Here is a 25207-nt window from a genome sequence, read left to right as displayed (position 1 = left end):
GTTTTGCATTTAGTTTACTTTTCCTTTCATTTGTGTATCATAACACGGTGAACTTTATGTATAATGTACAACTACGACAGGCAATGACAAGTTTACTTTCTCCAATTTATTACCTTGAAAAAAAGAACGAATATACATAAGAAATAATAAATATAAAAATCAAACAAAACATTGCCCAATGTTAAACAACCTTACTGCAGACATTTCTAAAAGCTAGTGTTACACCAGACAGTTAAACTGATGTGTTGCCTATCCAGAACAGTATCTCCCATTCCTGTGTGACAAGAATAGACGCGCAGTTTGTTTCCAAGAACGAAGAGGTCGACTAACATCTCGAAAAACAGTGGCTTTGTTGCTGAGTAAAGCTATTGTTCTATCAGTTAAGTCACGTGGAGCTAATGCCGTAATATTCACACCCTACAAAGATGGCTCGCCTGAGGAGCGAGAAGAAGCCCCAGACGGAAAACATGCAAGTCGTCTATGGTTCATCGTTTTGAGTATAGGTACTGGCTTTCACAATACTGGCTCTTTAAGTAGTAGGGCATTTTGTCCGCGCTAATAGAGGCTGACAAATCAGGCCTTGCGTCTCAGCTATTCGCAGAGCAATTTCCTTTACTGTCGTAAAGAAACCAGAACACTGTCTCTGTGTGGTTCAGTGTCTGATTTTCCCGTTGTGTGCATCAACTGGTAACAGAGTTTGGCAAACAGAACGGTGTGGGTTATGACTGGTTGTGTTCAATGTACAAATCAGACAAGGCTAAGTGAAACAGTCCCTCGGTCATAGTCTTGATCTTCTATGATGGACACATACCCATGAATGACATGTTTTCAGAGAAATGTTGTTTAGTTATCAGTAGTCTGTCCTGTTCCTTAAGTGGATTCCTTGATTGCACTGGGCAGGTTCTCTCACTTGGGGAAAGTTCCATCCTCTGAAACATTTTAAGAAACATCTCTACATTGTACTGACTGACAGAGCTAGTCATTCAACTATAAATATTTCACAGATACTTTAAATTGATCAGTGTTTAAATGAATACCATCTCAAAGCAATTCTTAACATGCTTTGCGCAATAGGGTTCTGCGGCAATGTTAATTCGGCTTGACTTTGTTCTTCTAAATACATGCTCTTTAATATTTCATAGGTACATCAGTGTACGGTCTAGTAGTGTATTCCCGGAGAAAAGCGCACCAACAGACTTGTTTTCCTGTTTTGAAACGTTAACGACGGTGTTGTGAAGGATGGCTGGCGCTTGTCATTCTCTCACACGAGAAGCTGAAAATGAAAAGGTTATCATGTGAACAGTCACAGCCATCTCTCCCTTCAACATATCCACCAGGATCAGGATACTATTCAGTCTTATCAACACGTTAAATAACTGCAGAAATCATGTGCAATTCATACCATTCTGAAACCCTTCACATAAACAAAGGTAGCATTTTTCACCTAGATCAACTAAAAGGGGAGGGGGGGGGCAAAGTTGTTCTTCAGTCGCTCCGATGGATTCAGTACTCTGGGTATCAAATACAAATCTACTGCAAAAAGAAGAGGGGACTTAAGGCTTACAGCACTTCTACCACCCCACCCCCACGTTAAACTGGGGAGTCCCGTTACTAACCAATAAGATTAGGGGCGCAGCCTATGGAACCGGTTAAGGCAAAGTGAGTGTCCACCCCCCACCTAACATCAGATGATAGCTCAATGCTAAGAACATTTGTCTTTTAAAAGCTGTAGTGCAAGTAGGAAGACATTTTTATAGCGGTAAATACTAAATGGTGTTGTGTTATTGCTTGAGGGCTGCAAGGTCTGAGTTCACTTCCTACTGAGACATCAGTGGAAGGGGACTCGTTACACCTCACCTGATTAGGTCAAATGTACATTGTCCATCAATCCCAACAATAACTGACTGGTTTGAAAAGTTAGTCAAACTAGGGGACAATTGGTTGAGTAAGAAAAGCAACAGCCTTTGCAGCCCTCTGGATATTTCTCTGTAAATGTCATGCCCAGTTCATAATGAACTCTTAGTCCCTACCCCTTAACTTCATGGTCCCTTGTAGATCTAAGTGCCTAGGTGTAGGGGGGGGGGCAGACTTCCAAATCGCAGTAACTTTGTCTCTGTGTCCCTCCAAACCATGGGACCTACAAGTTGTCTTCCTCCTGCTGTAACACACAGTTGTATGATCACATCCTGTTTCTACACATCCCAAAAATCGCACTGCAAAAACAATTTTTAAAAACCTACTCACTGGTAAAAAAATACATCTCCTTTCAAAACAAAAGAACACTCTTCCATGATGTAGATTGAATTCAAATGCAAACGTGAGTCTAACGTACTGAAGTTTCAGTGGTTGATTAAAAACACATCTAAGTGCTATCATTGCATGACGAATAAGTATCACGCTGATCGAGAAGTCCAACCAAAAGGCAAACTTGTTATGCAAAACGTTGACAACCCAAAGTGATTCAATACATTTTAGTACTGTGTTCGACTAGATGGCAATTCTTTGTCTTATAAAAAAGGACATCACTACGAAAAATGCATCAGCCTTTTAAAATATGCAGCGCTTCAATATAAAGTGCTTCATTACATTGTTATATTTTTTTTTTACAGTTTCTTATTAAAATATTGTATCCCTGGAGTGAAACCATAGTAAACATGTTACACATTGGTAAAAATAAACATTTTGGAATGTCTTTAAAAAAAAGTCCCTTTAGGTGATTTTGGTCAAGCTGAACTTGTTCCTGGAGCCTGGAAAGCAAAATTATTCAAGTCTTATTACTCCATTCACTGTATCACATGCAGTCATTGAAAAAAGTATTTGGATGGTAAAATAATGAATGGGTGAAAAAGGGGTTAGATTAAAAAAAATGTAATTACAGCTTGGACATGTATGGATGAGAAAATGGTACGGGAAAGAAAATGGAAGCCATGCAGTGGAGTGGTGATGTTAAGATCCATCTTGTGACCTGAAAGCTGAGGGACACTCAGAGGAGGGCTGAGGGATACGCCTGTATATCCTTGGGCCAAAGCTGACTTGCTTGCAGTTATCAACAATGATTGTACATTATGACGAATACACATAGCTTATTATTTTAAAACTACTGGGGGAGATACTTCTACCTCTTAACTACCAAATTACAAGAATAACTTTACCAATAAAGCTCTCTGAGTATTTAGGAGATAAGAAAAGGCAAATCTACAAGTAAACAGATAGGCGCTACTGAAGTTGGCAACTAACAGTGCTTTAAATAATTCCAGCAGTACATGGAAATCCAGCAGCACTGTACAATACAGGCAAAAAAAAAAGTCCTATATCCATCTTCCCATTGGTCCCTTTTTAGCGATGCATCAGCAGTCTGGCATTGTTCTTTCTCACTGCTGTTTACTTTAGGGGGGTGGACTGTTCATTGCGTACTGTTTCTTTGTGTTCATCCCCCCCACCATCTTTCTAAACTGACAGAAGATTACCAGACATGCCCCTATTTACCAAAAAGCACCATGGTGATAAGGCAAAAAAAAACTCCAACTAATTTACACTTCAGGTTAAAGATGGCCAGGAGAGGACAGACGAGCAAAACAAAAAACAGTAAAAAAAAAAGAGGGATGGAATAGTTTGACAAGAGTTATTAGAGATGAGGGTGAGCAAGATGCTGTTGTGGTGCGTTAGTTAGCATGCGTTAGCTAGCATGCGAAGACAACGATTTAGATGGTGACGGCGTCTGTGCCTTTGGTTGTGGCTGAGGCACGACGACGGGGGAGGGTTTCTGGAGCAGCGTGGCGAAGAGCACGAGTGTGGAGGTGGGCAGGTAGACGCAGAAGAAAAGGACCACGTCCTCAGTCAGGCAGAGGATCAAGGAGACCATGGTACACTGCTCCCCCAGGGCCCAGTCCACCAGCACCCCTACCAGGAGGTAGTACACATGGAACTCCTGCAGCTCCTCCCACTCTCCCCCGCCTCCGCTCAAGCCCCAGCCCAGCTCAGTGTCACCGCCCCCTCCACTGTCACTCACCATGGGCTTCATCTCCGGCCCCTCCACCGACACCGCTTCAGTGGGGCGGTTCCGCCCTCGCTCCACCACCCGTTCCAACTTCCTGCTGTTTTCCACAAACTCCTGCAGGGAGAGATGGGAGTGTTATACCATGTGGTGAAACGCACCAGTGTCGGTTAACATACACTTAATATGTCCCGCGTGGCTCAGTTGGTAGAGCATGGCACTTGCAACTCCAGGGTTGTGGGTTCAATTCCCATGGGGCACCAGTATGAAAGAAAAAAGTATAAAACTGTATGCACTCACTACTGTAAGTCTGCTAAAATGAAAACAATTTAATGTAAATGAATGCATTACCTTTGTCATTAAACCACAGAATTCTTAGCTTTAGTGTAGAAAAACAAAAACCTAGACTGAACAAAAATTAAACGGAACATGTAATGTTGGTCCTATATTTCATGAGCTGAAATAAAAGATCCCAGAAATGTTCCATACGTACAAAAACGGTATTTCTCTTCAATTATGTGCACAAATGTGTTTACAACCCTGTTAGTGAGCATTTCTCCTTTGCCAAGATAATCCATCCACCTGACAAGAAGCTGATTAAAGAGCATAATCATTACACAGGTGCACCTTGTGCTGGGGACAATAGAGGGCCACTAAAATGTGCAGCTTTGTCACAACACAATGGCACAGATGTCTCAAGTTGAGGGAGTGTGATATGCCACACCTGTCAGGTGGATGGATTATCTTGGCAAAGGAGAAATGCTCACTAACAGGGATGTAAACAAATTAGTGCACAAAATTTGAGCTAAATAAGCTTTTTGTGCGTATGGAACATTTCAGGGATCTTTTAATTTCAGCTCATGAAACATGGGACCAACACTTTACATGTTGCGTTGATATTTTTGTCCAGTATAGACACACATTTAATTTCCCATTTCAACAAAATCCCACCAGTATACCAGATCTTCACATAGATTACCATCAGGGCTTTGTCCATGTAGAACTCCTTGCCCGGTGTACCGTCGTTGTATTTGGTGTCGATGGCGAAGCAGAGGAAGAGCACGTCCACCACGATCTCGAAGATGGACAGGAAACAGTGGGCCACCAGGAAGGCAAAGAGGCAGACGATGATGAGAGGGAGGACCCACTCTGCGTAGTCCCGCTGGTAGTTCAGCAGCAGTACGCCGGCGAACGCTGTGGACGTCACGATCAGGATCTGACACCGCACACACACACACACACACTCAGGGTCAGTCAAATTTTTACTCCTCAAATTCAGGCAATTGAACAGTCAACGCCACAGGAGGTTGGTGGCTCCTTAATTGGGGAGGACGGGTCCGTGGTAATGGCAGGAACGGCATTAGTGTAATGGTATCAAATACCTAGTTTCCAGGTGTTTGATGCCATTCCATTTACTCTGTTCTGGCCATTATTATGGGCCATTCTCCCCTCAGCAGCCTCCTGTGAGTCCACGCAATCAGGCCCACACTCAATGTAACGGCTGCCCTTAACCACAGATCTAGGAACAGATTACCCTACCCCCATCCTAACCTTAATCATCAAGGGGTTGAAAAGTAAATCTGATCCTGTAACAGTGAATAGGGACTACTCTGAAGCCCTCAAGTATCCCAGCTGCCCCCCTCACCTTGCCCAGGAAGAGGACAAAGTCTCCCACGGCGTTGATGGCGGCCACCCTCAGAGCGTTCTCTACCAGAATCACAAAGGCGTCGCGCGCCGACGTACAGAAACTGGTGCTGTTGATGGCTGTCGCTGCGTACGCATTCTAACGACAGAGAGGAGAGACTGTAGTCACTAAAGTAGACCAGCAGGACACGAACCAACTTACACCTGTTATCTATCCTTTATTTATATTAAACAAATATCCAATTAGGGGGAAGGAAAGCACTCCTACCTGATTCAAATAATTGAGGCACTTCTCCAAACACCACAGGCAGCAGATACAGGTCTTCAACATGCAGCGAGCAAATGCATTTTCCTGTGTGAGAGAGATGGGGAAAGGTATCTGACATGCACTATTCAAAAATAGATACAATCGTTTTCAAAACTGTTCCCTGCAGAGCTCCAGAACTTAGTGTTCTCACATCTCCTTGCTAAACCAAAAGATAGTAGAAACTGAAAGCAGCAGGCAGTCAGATTGCTGTAGGCCTATCCAACTTCGTGGAACAGTTCAGAGCATTAGTCAGGTGAAGTTACCTCCACTCTCAGAATTCTGGAGAGCTAATGCCAATTTATCCCTTCAATTCATTATGCTGCAAGGTGTCTCTCCACAGATCAAGTCAAGCAGCAACACTTGGGACGTGACAACAAACAGTAAGTTAAGGACAACAGACACTAACTCACATTACCCTCCAAGGAGAATAAAGAAAAATACCTGAAAAGAAAATGACATGATAATATAGTAACATGGTTTACCAGATGTTTATCCAAAATGAGTTAGTTCAAATATATAGTCATATGTCCCATTTATTAACCAAACCAACACCCCTAATGTTACCAGCACTGTGTCAAACCCAAACATCTGAACATACATCCTCTCTTCTCTAAAAACTGTCCTAAACAGAGCAACAGAAGATGGCAGGTGTCATGTCACAACAATGTTGACATTGACAGCAATGTAGATCTACTGGTGACAAGCTAGCCTTGATTAGCTTGTACAGCACATCACTGTATGTAACATGCAGTATTTTATTATTCTCCATACAATGAATGTCAGAGAGAGAGAGAAGTTAGTAAACAGTGTGCTTTACCTTGCCCTTGAGCTGGTTGTGGACGTACATGAGCATTAGGCGTGGGATCTTGACCAGGGTGATGATGAAGGAGCCCTTGGCCACCGTGCCCAGGTGGTACCGCATCAGCCTCAGCACTGACGACAGGATGGGCGTCACTGGCAGCCTGGTCTTGTCCCTGAGACAGAGGAAAGGATAGAGGGAAATAGAATGGAGGCCAAATAAATGAAGAGAGAGAAGTTTTAATTGACATTCTTGTTCTCCTCTCTGTAATTCCTATAACTCTGAGAACAGATTACCCATAAATTCCCCGATTTTTGTTTTAGCAGAACACATTTGTGACAGACAATAAAATCGAATGTTATTACTAATCTTATAGCCGATATCCTATAGAATAAACATTTCAAATCAAATTGTATTTGTCACATGCGCCGAATACAACAGGTGTAGTAGACCTTAGTGAAATGCTTACTTAAAAGCCCTTAACCAACAATGCTTTAAGAAGTTAAGAAAAAATAAGTGTTAAGTAAAAACATTGAAAATAAAGGTAACAAATAATTAAACAGCAGCAGTAAAATAACAATAGCGAGGCTATATACAGGTTACAGGGGGTACCAGTACACAGTCAATGTGCGGGAGCACCAGTTAGTCGAGGTAATATGTACATGTAGGTAGAGTTTGTACATAAACAAATCATGAAAACATAATTTCAGAGTCAGACCTTGTGTAGTAGTACGTTACCACAGCCCCAGCGACAGTCATCTGCTGGCAGGCCAGGATGAACTCACTGATCCAGATGAGGCCCACAGCATGGTACCACGTCATGTACTGCAGAGGCCCAGTCAGACGGAACTCTGTCAGACCCGTCTCCTCGTTCTGGACCGGGTTCCCTGAGGTGGACATCTCAGTCTCAGTCTAGAGGTCGGGACTAGTTTGGACAAGTTCCTGAATAAGGCCAATACAGTAAACTAAACTAAACCGTACTAGTGCATTGTCCTGTTGTTGGAATTCATCACTTACCGTTTGTAAAGATTCTCTCGCACTCACTTTTGCTTCCAGCACCAGGCCCCAGTACATCCAGAAGAGGAGAACCACTGCCCCTCTCCCTCCCTCCTCCCTCTCTCTCTACCCCTCTCCAACCTCCCTCCCCCTCTCCCTCCCTCACCGGTGGTCCCGAGAAAGAGCAGCACCAGGCCCCAGTACATCCAGAAGAGGAGGAGGGCCAGGAAGGTGCAGAAGGGCTGCAGGGTGAGCAGCGGCAGGTGGATGAACACCTTGCCAGCCACGTGGAACAGGGCAATAGTCAGGGCCACTCGCTTCCTCATGAACAGCATCAGCAGGAGAAGGATCACCTGGGGGGGAGAGAGAGGAAGGGACACAGAAAGAGAGAGAAGGGTATAGGAAGAGAGGGATGAGAGAGAGCGAGAGAAATTGGGATCGATAAGGAGGGAGAGGGATATAAATGAGTGAAGAAGAGAACAACAGGTCAAGAGAAGGTGGAGGGGACATAGGAAGACAAAAACAGAAAGGAAGACAAGGGGTAATAGAGAATGATGAAACAAATGGAAGATGGCCAACAGGAGAGGGAGAGAGCGAGAGAAAGGTTAAAGAGAGAGAGGAGGGGGGAGTAAAAAAGTAGAGGTGCCAGGAGTCAAGAGTTTGAGATTTCAAAGCAGCGCCAGGCATTCAATCTGAAATGTCACACACACCCCACCCACAATTTACAAGACTTGGTTGCCCAGTATCCCTTTCATTCCAAACACAAACACTAACTGTACTCACTGTGAATACGGTGGCCGCGATGGCATACACCAGAAACGCCTGGGCATTGTCCCTTGTCGTCTCTGCTTCCTCCTTAGCATCTTTAGTCTCTTTAGATAAGGTCTCATTGGCAGTTAACCGGTGGTCTATGTACAGCCACCACAGAATGCTTGTGCCCGCTACAGAAAAACAGAGACACTTTTTATGATAGATTGAACACCTGCACACTGCTAAATGAAAAGAGGACTGTCCCAAAAATGATCATAGAATGACTGTTAGGTGCAAAACTATGTCACGGTTTTCAGTTGTTATTTTGATTGATCAAAACACTGCACAGGAATTAAGGCCAGAAGACAGGTAACTAGCTCACCCAGGGAGCCCAGGACCACCATGGCAGTGAGGATCCAGACCAGCACAGCAGAGATGTAGCGGATGATCACCATTAGGATCATGGAGAGCACTGTAGCACAACACAGATCTAGGATCAGCTAACCCTGCCCTCGGCCTCAACCCTAACCTCAACCATTTGGAATCAAAAACCAAAACTGACCACGAATCAGAACTCAGGAGAACCAATTCACCAAGTGAAGAGCGAGGATCAGCTAACCATATTCAAACCCTTTCCTTCCCCACCTTGACACAGCAGAACCTTGTCTTACTCTAACCCACATGTACTCACTCTGAGCATTAACTCCCAAATGTACAAGTTCATGGCTCCCATGTCATGCCCTTTACCTGAGAGCTTCCTTCCTCTCATTCCAAAGAGTGCAGTCTCAGGGGAGACTCAAAGATGTGATGACTTTGCTGTATTTTCACCGAGCACTGTGTTTCTCCGCCGTTGATGTCTGACCTACAGTAACTGCCCATGTACTGACACTACATACTGATATGGAGAAATCAGCAGAATGCACTAGAGCAGGACAGATGTTCCCTATGCAGGTCTATTCTTTACTGGCTCACATTAGGGAAGGCTCAGAGACTAGTGGGCCCCAGAAATAAAATGAAGATTTAGTCATTCACTCTAACAAGACCAATCCCTCCCACTGAGTTTAGCGACTAAGGCCCTGTACAGAAACAACCCTTAGCCCCTTCCCCTGGCTCTTCATGTAGATCTGAAACAATTGGATAGGCATGGTAGTAGTTCCACCTTGTTCCCCAATAGGTGCAGATTTTGCCATATTGCTTATATCTATCCAGCATCCCCAAGATACTGCTGATAACAAACACATGTTGATGAGGTCATCACCTAGCGCCAGCAGGCAGAGGCCCACGATGATCTCCTTGCTGGCCATCACGCCACCGATCAGCCTGTGCAGCACACTGTTGTCGCTCACAAACGTCACCACAGCCTCTGCGAACTTGGCATAGCAGGAGATGTCCACCGGTGTGCAACGGTTGAACACCGGGAGAGATTTGCTGTGGGATAGAATGAAGTAGAGGTCAAACGTCAGGGGTCACATGACCTGGGAGGTTCTCTAAAACATGACCGGTTTGAATAGTTTAATTGTTTTTTTTTTTATGTACCCCCCCTTTCTTGAGGTAATATCTAATCTATATGACTGGTTAAGTGAAAGTCCTTTGCTTATTTTCATTCAGAACCATTAATCTCAGCCTATTGAAATGCAGCCCTAATGTTAGGCCTTCCTACCTTGGTGGAACTGGAAGTTTGGGACATTTGTCAAACCTCTCTGGAAGGTCGGGGTATTTGTGACCGGCTAGTTCGTATGAACACAGCTCTGACCCTGAGTGAAATACAAAGACATTGATCACAGGAAAGTGAAACCATATACATACCTAGGAACATAAGGACGATTGATTTAAATTCAGTCTCCCCAGAAGTGATCAGTTATAGCTCAATATGTTGTCTAAACCAACATATGCTGATCCATATTTCATCCTTTTCCCTTCATGCAACTGAGCACGTTACACAATCTTGTTCTTAACTGTGTTATGCTCACTGCCACAGGAATTCAGAATCAGAACACAAGACCTCTGGAGAAGGCAAAGTTACATAACCCCAGCCCAGTCTATCATGGGGCATACATGGAGTGTGTGTGTCACAATAAGTATATACAGTACTGACAGGAGACACGCAAGCCTGGCTGAAGGACGGGCTAGGATAGCACAAACAACAGTACCCATACAGCAAGGGGTGGCATTGGCCTTAATGGTGCTTTTGTTCATCTAGTTTGCTCTCCACATGTTCCAAGGTGCCTGCTGTGCCAGAGTGTGTGTTGAATGAAAGGACAGTATTAAGGGAAGATGGCACGCGGGGTCACGGTCATGTCAGTGTTTGTAGAAAGTGTTTGTCGTTCCAAAGGATGGCAGTGATTCACTGTCAATGACGTGATGGATGGCTGCTGGAACGATGACCTAGTAGCCTTCTGTTTATGGGGGGGGGGGGGGGGAACACCTGCTCCTCATAGCACTCTTTTCTAACGGAACAATCTTTTGATTTTTTTTTTTAATGCCGCTCATCTAAAAGTTGTTTTTTTCTCTTCATGGATATGATGTGAGATTGTGATGAATAAAATGCAAGAGCTTCCTCTCAAAACAATTCATGACCACTATCGACAAACAGATTTTCTAATCAATAACTTGTATGTGCTGGGGTCCACAGCATTATCAGTAGAGTTACTGAGAGGAATAGAGAATCCGTCAATGATTCAATATGCTGTCAGTGTTATGCTTTTGTGTGCTTTGATGGCAGAAAAGTGTATAGCTAACAGCAGTAGCTACCTGTCATTCAGGGCAGGTGGGGCTGAGCCCCACATTTTTAGTAAAAAAATATATATAAAAAAATGTATATAGATACATACACACCCACAACCGTTCAAAAGTTGAGTCACTTAGAAATGTCCTTGTTTTTGAAAGAAAAGCACATTTTCTGTCCAATAAAATATCAAATTCATCAGAAATACAGTGTAGACATTGTTAATGTTGTAAATGACTATTGTAGCTGGAAACGGCTCATTTTTTAAATAGAATATCTACATAGGCGTACAGAGGCCCATTATCAGCAACCATCACTCCTGTGTTCGCTAATCCAAGTTTATCATTTTAAAAAGGTTAATTGATCATTAGAAAACCCTTTTGCAATTATGTTAGCACAGCTGAAAACTGTTGTCCTGATTAAAGAAGCAATAAAACTGGTTTCTTTAGGACTAGTTGAGTATCTGGAGCATCAGCATTTGTGGGTTCGATTACAGGCTCAAAATGGCCAGACACAGACCTTTCTTCTGAAACTCGTCAGTCTACTCTTGTTCTGAGAAATGAAGGATATTCCATGCGAGAAATTGCCAAAGAAACTGAAGATCTCGTCCAACGCTGTGTACTATTCCCGTCACAGAACAGCGCAAACTGTCTCTAACCAGAATAGAAGAGGAGTGGGAGGCCCCTGTGCACAACTGAGTAAGAAGATAAGTACATTAAAGTGTCTAGTTTGAGAAACAGATGCCTCACAAGTCCTCAAATGGCAGCTTCATTAAATAGTACCCGCAAAACACCAGTCTCAGCATCTACAGTGAAGACGTGACTCCGGGATGCTGGCCTTCTAGGCAGAGTTCCTCTGTCCAATGTCTGTTCTTTTGCCCATCTTAATGTCTTTTCTTTTTATTGGCCAGTCAGATATTACTTTTTCTTTGCAACTCTGCCTAGAAGGCCAGCATCCCGGAGTTGCCTCCTCACTGTTGACGTTGAGACTGGTGTTTTGCGGGTACTATTTAATGAAGCTGCCAGTTGAGGACTTGCGAGGCATCTGTTTCTCAAACTACACACTAATGTACTTGTCCTCTTACTCAGTTGTGCACCGGGGCCTGTATATTTAAAGTGACTATGCATATATGATAAACAGAGAGTAGCAGCAGCGTAAAAGAGGGTTTGGGGGGGGGGGGGGGTACACAATGTAAATAGTCTGGGTAGCCATTTGGTTACCTGTTCAGGAGTCTTACAGCTTGGGGGTAAAAACTGTTGAGAAGCCTTTTTGTCCTAGACTTGGCACTCCAGTACTGCTTGTCATGCGGTAGTAGAGAAAACAGTCTATGACTGGGGTGGCTGGGGTCTTTGACAATTTTTAGGGCCTTCCTCTGACACCGCCTGGTGTAGAGGTCCTGGATGACAGGCAACTTAGCCCCAGTGATGTACTGGTGATGATGTACTACTACCCTCTGTAGTGCCTTGCGGTCAGAGGCTGAGCAATTGCTGTACCAGGCAGTGATGCAACCAGTCAGGATGCTCTCGATGTTGCAGCTGTAGAACCTTTTGAGGAGATTTGACCCATGCCAAATCTTTTTAGTTTCCTGAGGGAGAATAGGCTTTGTCGTGCCCTCTTCACGACTGTCTTGGTGTGTTTGGACCATTCTAGTTTTTGGGTGATGTGGACACCAAGGAACTTGAAGCTCTCAACCCGCTCCACTACAGTCCCGTCGATGAGAATGGGGGTGTGCTCGGTGCTCCTTTTCCTGTAGTCGACAATCATCTCCTTAGTCTTGGTTACGTTGAGGGAGAGGTTGTTATTCTGGCACCACATGGTCAGGTCTCTGACCTCCTCCCTATAAGCTGTTTCGTCATTGTCGGTGATCAGGCCTACCACTGTTGTGTCGTCTGCAAACTTAATGATGGTATTGGAGTCGTCCCTGGCCATGCAGTCGTGGGTAAACAGGGAGTACAGGAGGGGACTGGGCACGCACCCCTGGGGGGCTCCAGTGTTGAGGATCAGCGTGGCAGATGTGTTGCTACCTACCCTCACCACCTGGGGGCGGCCCGTCAGGAAGTCCAGGATCCAGTTGCAGAGGGAGGTGTTTAGTCCCAGGATCCTTAGCTTAGTGATGAGCTTTGAGGGTCCTATGGTGTTGAACGCTGAGCTGTAGTCAATGAATAGCATTCTCACATTAGAGTTCCTTTTGTCCAGGTGGGAAAGGGCAGTGTGGAGTGCAATAGAGATTGCATCACCTGTGGATCTGTTTGGGCGGTATGCAAATTGGAGTGGGTCTAGGGTTTCTGGGATAATGGTTATACTGACTACGTCAGTCTTAGCTCGCTCATTAATGTCTTAATCACAATTACGGATTGCCTCTTATCTGCTTGTCGTCCCCTTATGCCATAGTTTGTACATCTAAATTGTCAGTAGAAAACGCATTTGTTTAAGCAAGTCAGCCATATCAGCTATGTTTTTAAAAAGGCAGTAAATGAGGCTGAATGAACTGTTTCGCTGCCAGACAAGGCTCCGTTGATAGCCAGGTGTAGCATTGGTAAGGTGTTGGGACAGATTTATGTAGGCCCTAACAGTTTGTGGGCACCGTTTGTCACTGTTATAGTGCATTTAATGTATTGTTTAGTGTTGTGTAGTGGATTTGCTGGTAGTGCATTACACATGATAATTTTTTTGCCCCACCAAGAATTACATGCTAAAATCGCCACTGGCTGACAGTGTCCACTGTTTCACTAGGGGCCCTACTCACTCACCATTGTGCATGGCGAATCTCTTGAGGTCCTGGTACGTCCTCAGCTCTTCATCAGGACACAGGGACACACACAGGGCCATGGACTTGATCTTCCTCTGCACTATGTCAATGTTACATGGGTCCAGGAAGAACACATACCTGCAGACAAATCAGACAACAAAATATCTGTTCTTTATCAATAACACCCACATAAGAGATGGGTCACAAGGAATGTGAGAATTTTCAGCAATTTGTTTAACAGTTTATCAATCAAATCTGTTTCCCCATCACAAATATGAGGAATGAGTCACGAGATATGAAATTGTGGGAACATGTGACAGAGAGAGGAAAACAAAGTAACAAAATGACCGGAAAAACCCAGAAGCCTACACCTCTCCTCAATGTCCTGTTCATTTTGGGGACAAAGCAAACCCACTGCCTCAACAATACCTTATTCACTGAGATATGATAGAATGTCACGAGATAGAGAGCCTTTGGCTGCTGCTACTGCTGCTGGAACTGGTCCATGGGACTTGGCAGTGGAACAGAGAGTGAAAGGAACAAGGAGATGTTAATAAGAGAATCCTTCACTGTGGTCCATCTGCCTGGTGCTCTTATACACTAGGGGGTGGGCACCTCGCCCACACACACACACGTATGCGTACACACACACACACTCACAGGAGGGTCATTTCATGTCATTTCAGCAAGCAATGACACCCACCATCTCAGATTGTTCTGAACTCGTTTCTGTAGTTAGAAACAGATCCGATTAGCATTCCTGCAACATTATTTTGTTGAAATATAATTTGACCTCAGAAATTGATTGCACCTAAATTTGACATTAATTTATAGGATTCATAGAATATTCAATAAATATAGTAATTATAGAATATTCAATAAAACATCCAAATTTGGACCAAAAGTGTTTTCTACTAACAATGATTAAGAATCCAAAGAAATTGTCAGAAGCCACCCACAGACCCCTCACACCAATCCCTCCCCAACAACCAGTATCCGTTCTCTATGTCTGACAACACAGGCGGTTGTGTCACCTTAATTGGGGAGGACGGGCTCATAGTAATGGCTGGAATAGAATACATGGAACGGTATCCGACTCAAACACATGGTTTCCATGTAGTTGATACCAGTCCATTCACCCAGTTCCAGCCATTATTATGTGTCTGACAAGTAGTATGAAGCTGCAGCTCTGAGTACTGTTTCTTCATACTATGTATTGTATTGTCAGTGAATTTGGTGATGTTTTTTTTCTCCTGTTCAGAGAAATTGGTCACTGAAGTTGTTTGTTTTATGTCCCATCCGACATCCTGATATAACCAGGTTCTGACCACTAGATGGTGCCGTTCCTGCTATTAGGTCAACAAAGTTTGAAGTACCCCCCTTCGAAAATTTTAAAGGGATAGTTCACCCATATTACAAAATGACATTGTTTCCTTACCCTGTAAGCAGTATATGGACACGGTTTGAATGTCTGGTGATTCATAAGCTGGCACAGTGGTTTGCACTGCACACATGCTTGTTGAAAGGATAGATATAAAAATCAAGTCACACTGGATTTATCAGAATATTTGAGGGCAGTTTGACTTTCTCTAAAGTCAGTTCTTCCTAACAGCTGAGGTTAGGCTCAGACTTGGATAGACTGATCCTGGATCAACCAGCTGCAATGGCCAGAACAATACACATACTGCGCTGTACTGTTTACATTTGGCCCCTGCCTTGTGAATGAGGAGCTGCTTAACTGTACTAGCCAAATAAACCCTGACCAGCTATCCCTTAAGCTCTGACTTCGTTGTCACTGACTGCATTGTGTGACACCAGCCTATACCTCACAAAGGTAGGGCACTTAAAGGTTGCTGAGGACAGGACTGAATACAGCATTGAACATAACCTCAACTTGGCCTACATTGCTAGAATTACATTAGCCACCCCAGCAATGCTAGACTTTTTCGCCCACAGAATGGCAAAAATAGACACTTTCGAACAAACAATGTCTGAGTACCACCAAGATAGATCACAGCTGTGTTATTGTTATTTCTGTGTTCAAAACAACTGGGAACTGGGCAATCTCCGACGTTCGACTTCAGTGCATTCAAAACAACTCAGAACTCGGGAAAAACAAGTTCCAAAAGGGACAAATCCAACTTGGAATTCCAAGTTAGGAATTTAGGAACATTTTTCTAGAGCTCCGACTTTCCGGCCTGAAGATCACACACACGTCATGATTAGTCTTGAAAGCACCATACGTCTAATGACATGAAGAGGTATACCAAGAGAGAGAAGGAAGTGAGGAGAAGAATCAGAGAGAGAGAGATTGAGAGAGAGACAGTAACAAATTGACAGCTGTGTAGTTCTTAATTGAATTCCGTGACAGTTGCCTTCTCAATTGAGTTCAGCATCAGGTGGTTGCGTTCGCACCGAGGCCTGTCAGTCAAGCCTCACACCCTCTCCACCAAACTCTTCTACACACACACACTGCCGCTGGGGCCAGCATTAATCCAGTGATCTCAGTCTACAGCGCCAGTCTGGCTTTCTGTGTGTGTGTGTGTGTGTGTGTGTGTGTGTGTGTGTGTGTGTGTGTGTGTGTGTGTGTGTGTGTGTGTGTGTGTGTGTGTGTGTGTGTCAGTCACATCAATAGTCCAATCCTGGGAGGGGCCGTCAAGGTGCTTTAATGAAGCATATAATTGCTAGCTAATGTGATGATTATGGACCGGGGAAGCTAACCAGTGAGCCTGAAAAAGGTTCTCAAGGGCAGAAGCCATTTCATTTCAAAATAGTTCTGTCGATAAAACCTCCATCTATACATTTGCATGTGCCTGTCAATAAACATACAACCACACCTTTGACACCTATGTCAGACTATTACCCAGTACTAGAGGCTTGGCGATTATTTCAGACTGGGCACGCTAGTCACTGTGGGATCAAGCAACACAATAGCCATGTACAACCAAGGGTCCAATATCCCTATAGCTATTCATTTAAATAGCCTTACCCGCAGTTGTGTCTTTACACAAGACAAGCCTACCACAAGCATCAACAGCACACTATAAGTGAAATCAGTTTACTCATTGTTGGTATAACTCTCCACTCTAAAATGGGACTGAAGACACCATTCAGGAGACAAATTAAAAGGGTGGGTGTTATGTGCAACACAGCCAGTTTGTGGTTGTTCAAAGGAAGAGTGAGAGAGACAAGGCAGTGTCTGCACCACCCAACAGACAGACAGAGAGACAAGGCAGTGTCTGCACCACCCAACAGACAGACAGAGAGACAAGGCAGTGTCTGCACCACCCAACAGACAGACAGAGAGACAAGGCAGTGTCTGCACCACCCAACAGACAGACAGAGAGACAAGGCAGTGTCTGCACCACCCAACAGACAGACAGAGAGACAAGGCAGTGTCTGCACCACCCAACAGACAGACAGAGAGACAAGGCAGTGTCTGCACCACCCAACAGACAGAGAGACAAGGCAGTGTCTGCACCACCCAACAGACTGAGAGACAAAGCAGTGTCTGCACCACCCAACAGACTGAGAGACAAAGCAGTGTCTGCACCACCCAACAGACTGAGAGACAAGGCAGTGTCTGCACCACCCAACAGACAGAGAGACAAGGCAGTGTCTGCACCACCCAACAGACTGAGAGACAAAGCAGTGTCTGCACCACCCAACAGACTGAGAGACAAAGCAGTGTCTGCACCACCCAACAGACAAGAGAGACAAAGCAGTGTCTGCACCACCCAACAGACTGAGAGACAAAGCAGTGTCTGCACCACCCAACAGACAGAGAGACAAAGCAGTGTCTGCACCACCCAACAGACAGAGAGACAAGGCAGTGTCTGCACCACCCAACAGTGCAGAAACAAAGGAGTAAACAATGATGTATGGAAAGAAAGAGAAGGGAGAAACCTACAGAGACCTAGAAAGAAAAATAAAGAGTGAGCGAGAGAGAAATAGAAAAAGAGAGAGAAAAAGACTGCCAGCCAGTGACATCTGAGTTTTCTTCACAACAATTTGGGTGACAGGGTCCTCCTGGTGTGAGCCAGCACCCTCTCAAGAAACGTCTACCTCCGTACACTTACATAGTCACTGACTGATACCAAGCTACTTTCTCTCCCTCTCTCCATTCCCTATGATTAGCTATATCTTATGTCTGTAAACATTGGCAGCAGGGCAATGCATACCATTTATACACACATTAACACAATGGATGAATTCTACGTTCAATAGGAAGAAACTAGCATCATTATTTTAAACAATGAAAAATTACATGTTCCATTGTTTCATCAGCAGTCTGGCCAAACGGTAAGAGAAAAAACGTCAAGCAGAGCGAATTCAAACCCATTAATATCTCTTATCTGACACGCCGGCAAAACCAAAAAGAAATGAATTACCCTAAACTGATGACCCACAGGTCTGTACCAAAGGAGGTATTCTAATTCCTAATTCTATGGTACCCCTAGCCAATCATTAAGCACACAGTCAATCCAAAGAGGGGAAAGTAATCAGCATGCAATGCAAATGAAGTGGGCTGAAATACCAGTGTTCCCAGAGGGTGGTGCAGGCAGTAAGTACAGTTGACCGTGACAGAACGTCCTACTCCTAAGGCCTCTGCATATTTATTCAAGGTTTTATTTATGCCAGTTTCCCATAGACCACGGTTAAAATGACAGCAATTTTACATTTCTATTGAACCAATGAGCAACAGGGCAAAGCTTTTCTTAATATTTCTCAATGAGGGCTAATTCACCCTACCATTTCTGTTTGTAAACATAGGGGTGGGTTTTGGCAAATGTCACTGCCACTTTAAGATAGAAGTTGTGTGAAGTGGGTGAGAAAGACTCACTTTTTGTCCGTCTGATCCAGTCCACTCAGCCTGACCCCTTCGATCTGCTCATTGCGTTGGCCGCAGGTGTTCCCGTAGCTGTCATACCCAAAGACCAGGCGGCCTGCGCCCCCCGTGGCGATGGTGAACCCACAGATACTCCCCTGAGAGAACCATTACCAAGCATTAGCATCCAATGCTACAAATGCAATACGTGCCTGTGTGACAGTGGGGTATGGATTTGTATCAATATATTGTTGACAGGTATAAAATGCAATGTACCATCCTGACTGTCTAACTGCAAAGTTTATAGAACGTTTAATGACCAGTGGTTTTTAACCCAGAAATTGAATAGTATTTAATCTGTTACAACAGCTATTCTGTATTTAGTATTCAAATGTGGTTTAACATATATTTATGGTATTACATTGTTCTTCGTTTTCAATTGTAAAACGAATAAGCATATATGCTTACCATTCCAACACAGAATACAGTAAATAAAAGGAACCACGGCAAATCCGTGCAACTTCGATCCTCCAAGGGTTTCCATTCTCTCTTTGTCCTCTGGAAAACAAAATACCAACACATCGTCGGTGCCACATTAGCAAATAGGATACAGTCTATATGCGTCTTTGTCAATTCAAAGGTGAAACTGTAGGCTACACATGTTATTTCACACAAAAAAATGTACAATGCCACGCAATTTCATTGACATTTTCGTAGATAGACTGTGGCCGAATGTTGTGAAACATTACTTTGCGTTAAACAATCACATTTAACGACATTCTACTATTCTTCATTGTCAAGGCAGTGTTCAATAACGTCAAATCTCACACGTTGCGCGAGAAGTAAGGTTTGTTTACAAAGCTAACGGTGCTCACGAGCTATTTATGGTATGCAAAGCTGCTTTCAAGCGGTAGCCTATGCAAAATGTCGGTGGTACTGAACTAAACTAATAAACCATTGTCGCAAGTTATAGCTCGATATTTCCTCGGCTTCAATAATAGGATTACCACTAGTCTTCCCCGATGAACATAGCCTAGGTTTATCTAATCTGACTACGGTAGTGAGAAATACCATTGGATGCCAGCGGTCGCAAAAATATAAGCAGTGCAATCGCCGTTGCATGCATGATGTTTAAGGTGCAATTAAATGAATGCAACATGGGGATGGAGGAAACCGTTAGCTTACCTCTGTGCTACCGCAGCATCCCATTGCAGTCAAGGGTTAGATTTGAGAAGAGGTAAATGCTACAGCACAAGAACAAAAACCCAAACTTGCAGGGAGTTAAGGGTATTATGTTTACCCTGCATTAATTACAAAACACCGATTTCAACGATGTGTAGATTAGAAAGGCGACACAAATGGTATATTCCATCCAAAATGCATACTAATATCTATCTCCTTCCTCCAGGTATAATGGATTAATAGTTTAGGATTTATCGCACCACACTTCCTGGTGGATTGTGCAGATGCAGCCGGAAAAGGAACGTAGCATCCATTCATGCGACTGCGCATTTGGTGCCCGACTATAACCGGAGGATGGCGGGACTTTGGCGGAGCGCGCAACTTGTAAAAGCACGGCTTTATCTTTGTATCCTAATGTCCATTTACTCTAACCACACAATATGACGCACTCGTCCATGGTAAACTATAAGACATTATTAAAACTGGAGGTGTTGTGGGCCTAAGAAAACATAACCCTAATGCACATCAATTTAAAAATGAGCTGAGGGGGCATGATATGTTCAAATTCATTTGTATTGTCAGCGCTCACGTTATCAAATTAAAATTAACATAATGGGATGACCATTTCCGTTCATCTAAATCCAAATTGTTCATCACAGAGGTTAATGCAATTTTTTATCAGCCAATAGATGATGCTATATAGCCTAGGCTACTTGATCAATATTCTAGCAACTACCTATCATTTATTTGTTTTTGAAAGATTTGTTCGTAAACCAATCATCTTAATCAAATGTATACTGTATGATAATGTATGAATAGTATACACATCTTTTAAACTGGGGATTTTAAAAAAGTACGTAACTTTTCACAATACGAAAATATATATTAACGCTTGTCTCACTCTCATACGGTATCCAGGATTTCTCTGCACGCTGTATTCTGTCCCCAAATAAGGGTTGTCCACTGTTTTCCTGGGCCTTCCTTGCTGGGAACCGCTTGTCGAACTTCTCTGTTCCATCTTCTTGGCTGTGTGGGGCACAGCACTGGCAGGGAGATGCCAGTCTGAAGGCAAAAAGAGGGGCCTTTGTTGCATTGTGTTCTGTTGTACCAGGGAGAGAGTGCGCTGTGTGTGTGTTTGTGCGCGTGAATGTGTGTGTGATGTTTTTATTTGTAAGGCTGTAATGAGTGAGTGCATTATCAACCTGTGGCATGCCTTTTTAAAATATAGGGATTGGAGCGATACAGTATGTGTCCAAAGTACTAAGTTAGTAGTTTGTTTTTCTTGTCCTTTTCGATTAGCCATCCCTGTTTTTACCATCAACTGTAGGGCTACAATTTAGACAAAACATTTCTAAACAAATTCAGTGTTCTCTGTATTTGTTTTGATGTAATTGTACATACCGACATGTACATGATTATAATGGATTAATGGGCAACATTTGATGAGATCATTCCGTATTTGATTTCTCTTTGTACAATACTAATGTCTTGCCATTTTGGTTTCAGCCACTAGAGGGAAGTCACACCTTGTGTAAAAGAAGTTGGCGGGGTCGGCAGTAAGTGGGCCCAACAGCAAAAGATGAAACGGATGGAGTTGCCAAAGATTCAGGGCGCGTCTCAATAGTCTAAACTGGCTACCTCTACTCATCACCTTGACTACATTTGTTTATACCTTGATCTAAAAACTAATCTCACAGCGCACTCAGATCACTACAGTTGAAGGAAAGGAAGTAAAGAAAGCGGACATCTTTGAACTATTTAGCTGCATTAGTGTCTCACTTACGAGAAGATCGACATAGTACATGGTAGCAAAACTACAACAATTGTCACTGTTTGCACTCCTATCTGTGAGCTACTATGATATGTCTAGGCAGTCCAATAAAACATAGCGAATCAGAGGTTTTGAGAAACGTCTATGCATAAACCAGACTAAATAACAGAGTTCATCTTGTTTTAGGGAGTGGATCTCATGACTATCTGGATGACTAAATGTGACAACACAGCACTTCAACTAAATGTGCCATCCCCACTTGTCATGCTTTTTTTGGACAATATCTGCTGAGTTGACCATTGCTTTTTGTTTGTCCCTATATGTGTGTGGTGGGCTCCAAATCTGTAGCTCTAACCTTTCACTTCCATTTGTTACCTAATATGTAGCATATTATTTAGCAGTCTTTTTGCAGTAGTGGGCAGTTTCTTATTTTTGTTGGCCTCGTGTGTAATGAGGCAGTGGTTGGTGAGAGCCTCCCATTTGGTGGGTCATTCAGACCCTGTGTAATGGGTCTTATTCTCTACGCTCTGGTAGTTTTTAATAGACTCCTTTGTTACCAGGGTACCCTCAGAAAAACAAGATGAAATTCACAACTTTCATTCATCTGCTTGCTCTGCCCTCATAGCCTCAAATTGAAGTGTTTTACCATTTTCTTTGCAGGACCACCAGGGCTACAAGTTAAACACAAAACATTTTGGCATATGCAGTTGCATTCATTAGTTTTATTGATGAATGTCAATAAAAAGAATGTCTGCCAAAAAACAACCCGATAAAAAAAGACTAAGAATTCAGTAAGTACAGCTTGTTTGCTCAGTGGGGAATTAATATCAAACTAGACAGTGACAACTGTGGAGTTTGTGACAGCAACTATGTGACCTTATTACAGTATAGACACTGGGATTTCCTATGATATTCTATGTACTGTAGAATAACCCCTTACCTTCTAATGACACTTGTGTGGCTTGTGAGCATCTTAGAGCAAACAAGTTATTTGTTCGTGAGAGTCTTTTGATATGTCATACTAGTTTGTAGCTCAAAACGTTATGACTTTACATACGTTTTTGTGAGGAGAACAATTTTTGGGATCAGCCCTTGTCTCAAACACTGCTCTAGCTCAGCTTCCGTTAATCACACAATTTTTTTAAAAATGTAACCTTTATTTAAACAGGCAAGTCAGTTAAGAACAAATTCTTATTTACAATGACGGCCTACCCCGGCCAAACCTGGACGATGCTGTGCCAATTGTGCGCCGCCCTATGGGACTCCCAATCACGGCCGGATGTGATGCAGCCTGGATTCAAAACAGGTACTGTAGTGACGCCTCTTGCACTGAGATGCAGTTCCTTAGACTGCTGCGCCACTCGGGAGCCCCAAATGATTGGTACCAGTGGATGCAGAAGAAATAGACAACTCCAATGGTACAACCCAGCAGTCTCAAACACACGCTGTATTAAAGGGGTTAGAAGTCCAAAACATGCCGGTGTTACCGTGGGACTCAATATTTAAAAGACCAGGGTATTTCATTAAAGCAAGACGGTTTATAGTGTGACTATATCAGCAATGTTTTAATGGCACAATGGGTTAAGAGCAAGTGTGAAATGTGCCTACAGTAGTAACCTAAGAGATGGTTGTATTAGATATTATCTCAGATTACAGTCTCGCTTACAGATTATGGTTTGATGTATGTCCCAGTAAAAACTCCTGGCTTTAATCAAAAATCTATTTGGAAGATTAAGTCAGTTTCTTTTTTTATCACACATATGAAACCTATTAATGTAGTGTAACATATGAGAAAATTAATGTTCTTAATTTGTCTTATTTTCATGTTAACCCTGTAGTCCTCCCGTTGTGGTGTTGGTCGACTCTTATTTCCTATTCATCTGACAACTCCATGTTGACAGCTCAGAATAGACCCAGTGTTCCTCTGGGCTAGGGGGTATACTGTGGGCATACTGCTGAGGTGTGCCTCACTTCCTCAGGTTACATAATACCTATTGTTAATTCCTCCTGGGGCCCGCACACTCAACGTGGAATGGGTCATGGGTCTGCATTGACAAGGGGGGCCTCTGTGTTTACAAGTTTCAGACAAAATGGCAACAGTTCTTTACAGAAAATGTTCTCTTGAATCACAATCTATGGTAATGTACACTCGAGAATAATAAGGTTGAGTAATTTTGACTAAATCCACTGACTTGAATCTTACATTTTACATTCTTGATAGGAATTGCTCATATAGTGCGAATCTTTCACTATGAGCCTAAAACATCTCCAAACTTAGATAAGGTCCATAATGTTTCACGTTTCAACTTTTAATGTCACATGCACAAGTACAGTGAAATGCCTTTTTTGCAAACTAAAAACCCAACAATGAAATAACAATGTAATACAAGAAAAAAAAGCACACGAGAAATTTGAAGAACACAATAAGTAAGCAAGCATGCTATGTACAGGGTCAGTTCCAATACCATATTTACAATGGGCAGGGATACTGGCGCAATGGAGGTAGATATGTATAGAGGTCAGGTGACTAGGCATCAGGATATATTGTATGATAAACAGAGTAGCAGCAGCTTGCATGTGAGTGTAGTCAGTATAAATGTATGTGCATATTATGTGTGAGAGCAGTTGATAGAGTGAGTGTGTGTGTGTGTGTGTGTGTGTGTGTGTGTGTGTGTGTGTGTGTGTGTGTGTGTGTGTGTGTGTGTGTGTGTGTGTGTGTGTGTGTGTGTGTGTGTGTGTGTAGGGCCCTGTGAGTGTGCATAAAGACAATGCAAAAATACAAATAAAAGGTCAATAAAGATACAAGGTTAACTCAGATAGTCCGTGTAGCTATTTTATTAGCTATTTATCAGTCTTATTGCTTTGGGATAGAAGCTGTTCAAGAGCCTGTTGGTAGAAGCTATTCAAGAGCCTAACGTATATATTTAAGGGCTTTTCTGATTAGATGTGTCTTTTCCATACTGTCTAAACTTTTTGCTGACTCGTCACTTGCTATTACATAAGTTTAGTCACTTTGAGCTGGAACATCTGGTTGGGGGCAATTGCAGCCAGGGTCAGATGATATCAGTTCACCTTTCACCTACTTTCACTGAGCAGGGGCCAGGTTACTATATTATGTCTGAAACATCCTGTGAAAAAGGCCGAAAACGATAGCAAGTAGCCTACCCAATTAATACTTAACTCTTAAAACATAAAGTCGTCACACTCTCCTCTAGTCTTAGGTAGAGCTTTAACACATCTACTATGTGATTCAGCAGACAATGAAACCATGTTATTACCTGTTTACATGCTCTACCTCATCTTGTCTTATGGCCTATGTGGTTTTGCAGAAGTCAGGAGAATTATTTAAATGTACATCAACGTCACAAGCGATACTATATGTAAGCTGCTATAGTAAAATATTGTTTTTGTAACCTTTCTGATTTAGGGAGTTCTTTCCAGTATTTTTCTTTCACCATATCG

The 25207-nt window shown here is 43.0% G+C and overlaps 1 protein-coding gene across 3 annotated transcripts; it reads right to left on the bottom strand.

The window, feature by feature from the left end:
• Positions 1-86: 86 nt before the first annotated feature.
• Positions 87-21082, bottom strand: LOC129858140 (choline transporter-like protein 1). 3 transcript variants are annotated; one of them, XM_055927136.1, is made up of 16 exons: positions 20876-21082; positions 19261-19350; positions 18808-18950; positions 13966-14102; positions 10151-10244; positions 9749-9918; positions 8873-8962; positions 8524-8681; positions 7907-8093; positions 7463-7631; positions 6763-6919; positions 5907-5990; positions 5640-5777; positions 4974-5210; positions 4010-4111; positions 87-2747 (listed from the first exon to the last, which is right to left on the bottom strand). In XM_055927136.1, the coding sequence occupies exons 1-16, from the start codon at positions 21065-21067 to the stop codon at positions 2724-2726; spliced, it is 2172 nt and encodes a 723-aa protein (XP_055783111.1). In that variant the 5' UTR covers positions 21068-21082; the 3' UTR covers positions 87-2723. The 3 variants fall into 3 exon arrangements, with proteins under 3 accessions (XP_055783111.1, XP_055783112.1, XP_055783113.1); XM_055927137.1 differs by lacking the exon at positions 20876-21082 and adding an exon at positions 19978-20431; XM_055927138.1 differs by lacking the exon at positions 87-2747 and adding an exon at positions 2754-3954 and having other exon boundaries at positions 3988-4111.
• Between the last annotated feature and the right edge of the window lie 4125 nt (positions 21083-25207).

This window comes from Salvelinus fontinalis, chromosome 6 (genome assembly GCF_029448725.1).
Source record: "Salvelinus fontinalis isolate EN_2023a chromosome 6, ASM2944872v1, whole genome shotgun sequence".
Classification (NCBI taxonomy): domain Eukaryota; kingdom Metazoa; phylum Chordata; class Actinopteri; order Salmoniformes; family Salmonidae; genus Salvelinus; species Salvelinus fontinalis.
The sequence above is the reverse complement of the archived record's forward strand: the minus strand, read 5'-3'. Positions and strand labels throughout refer to the sequence as shown.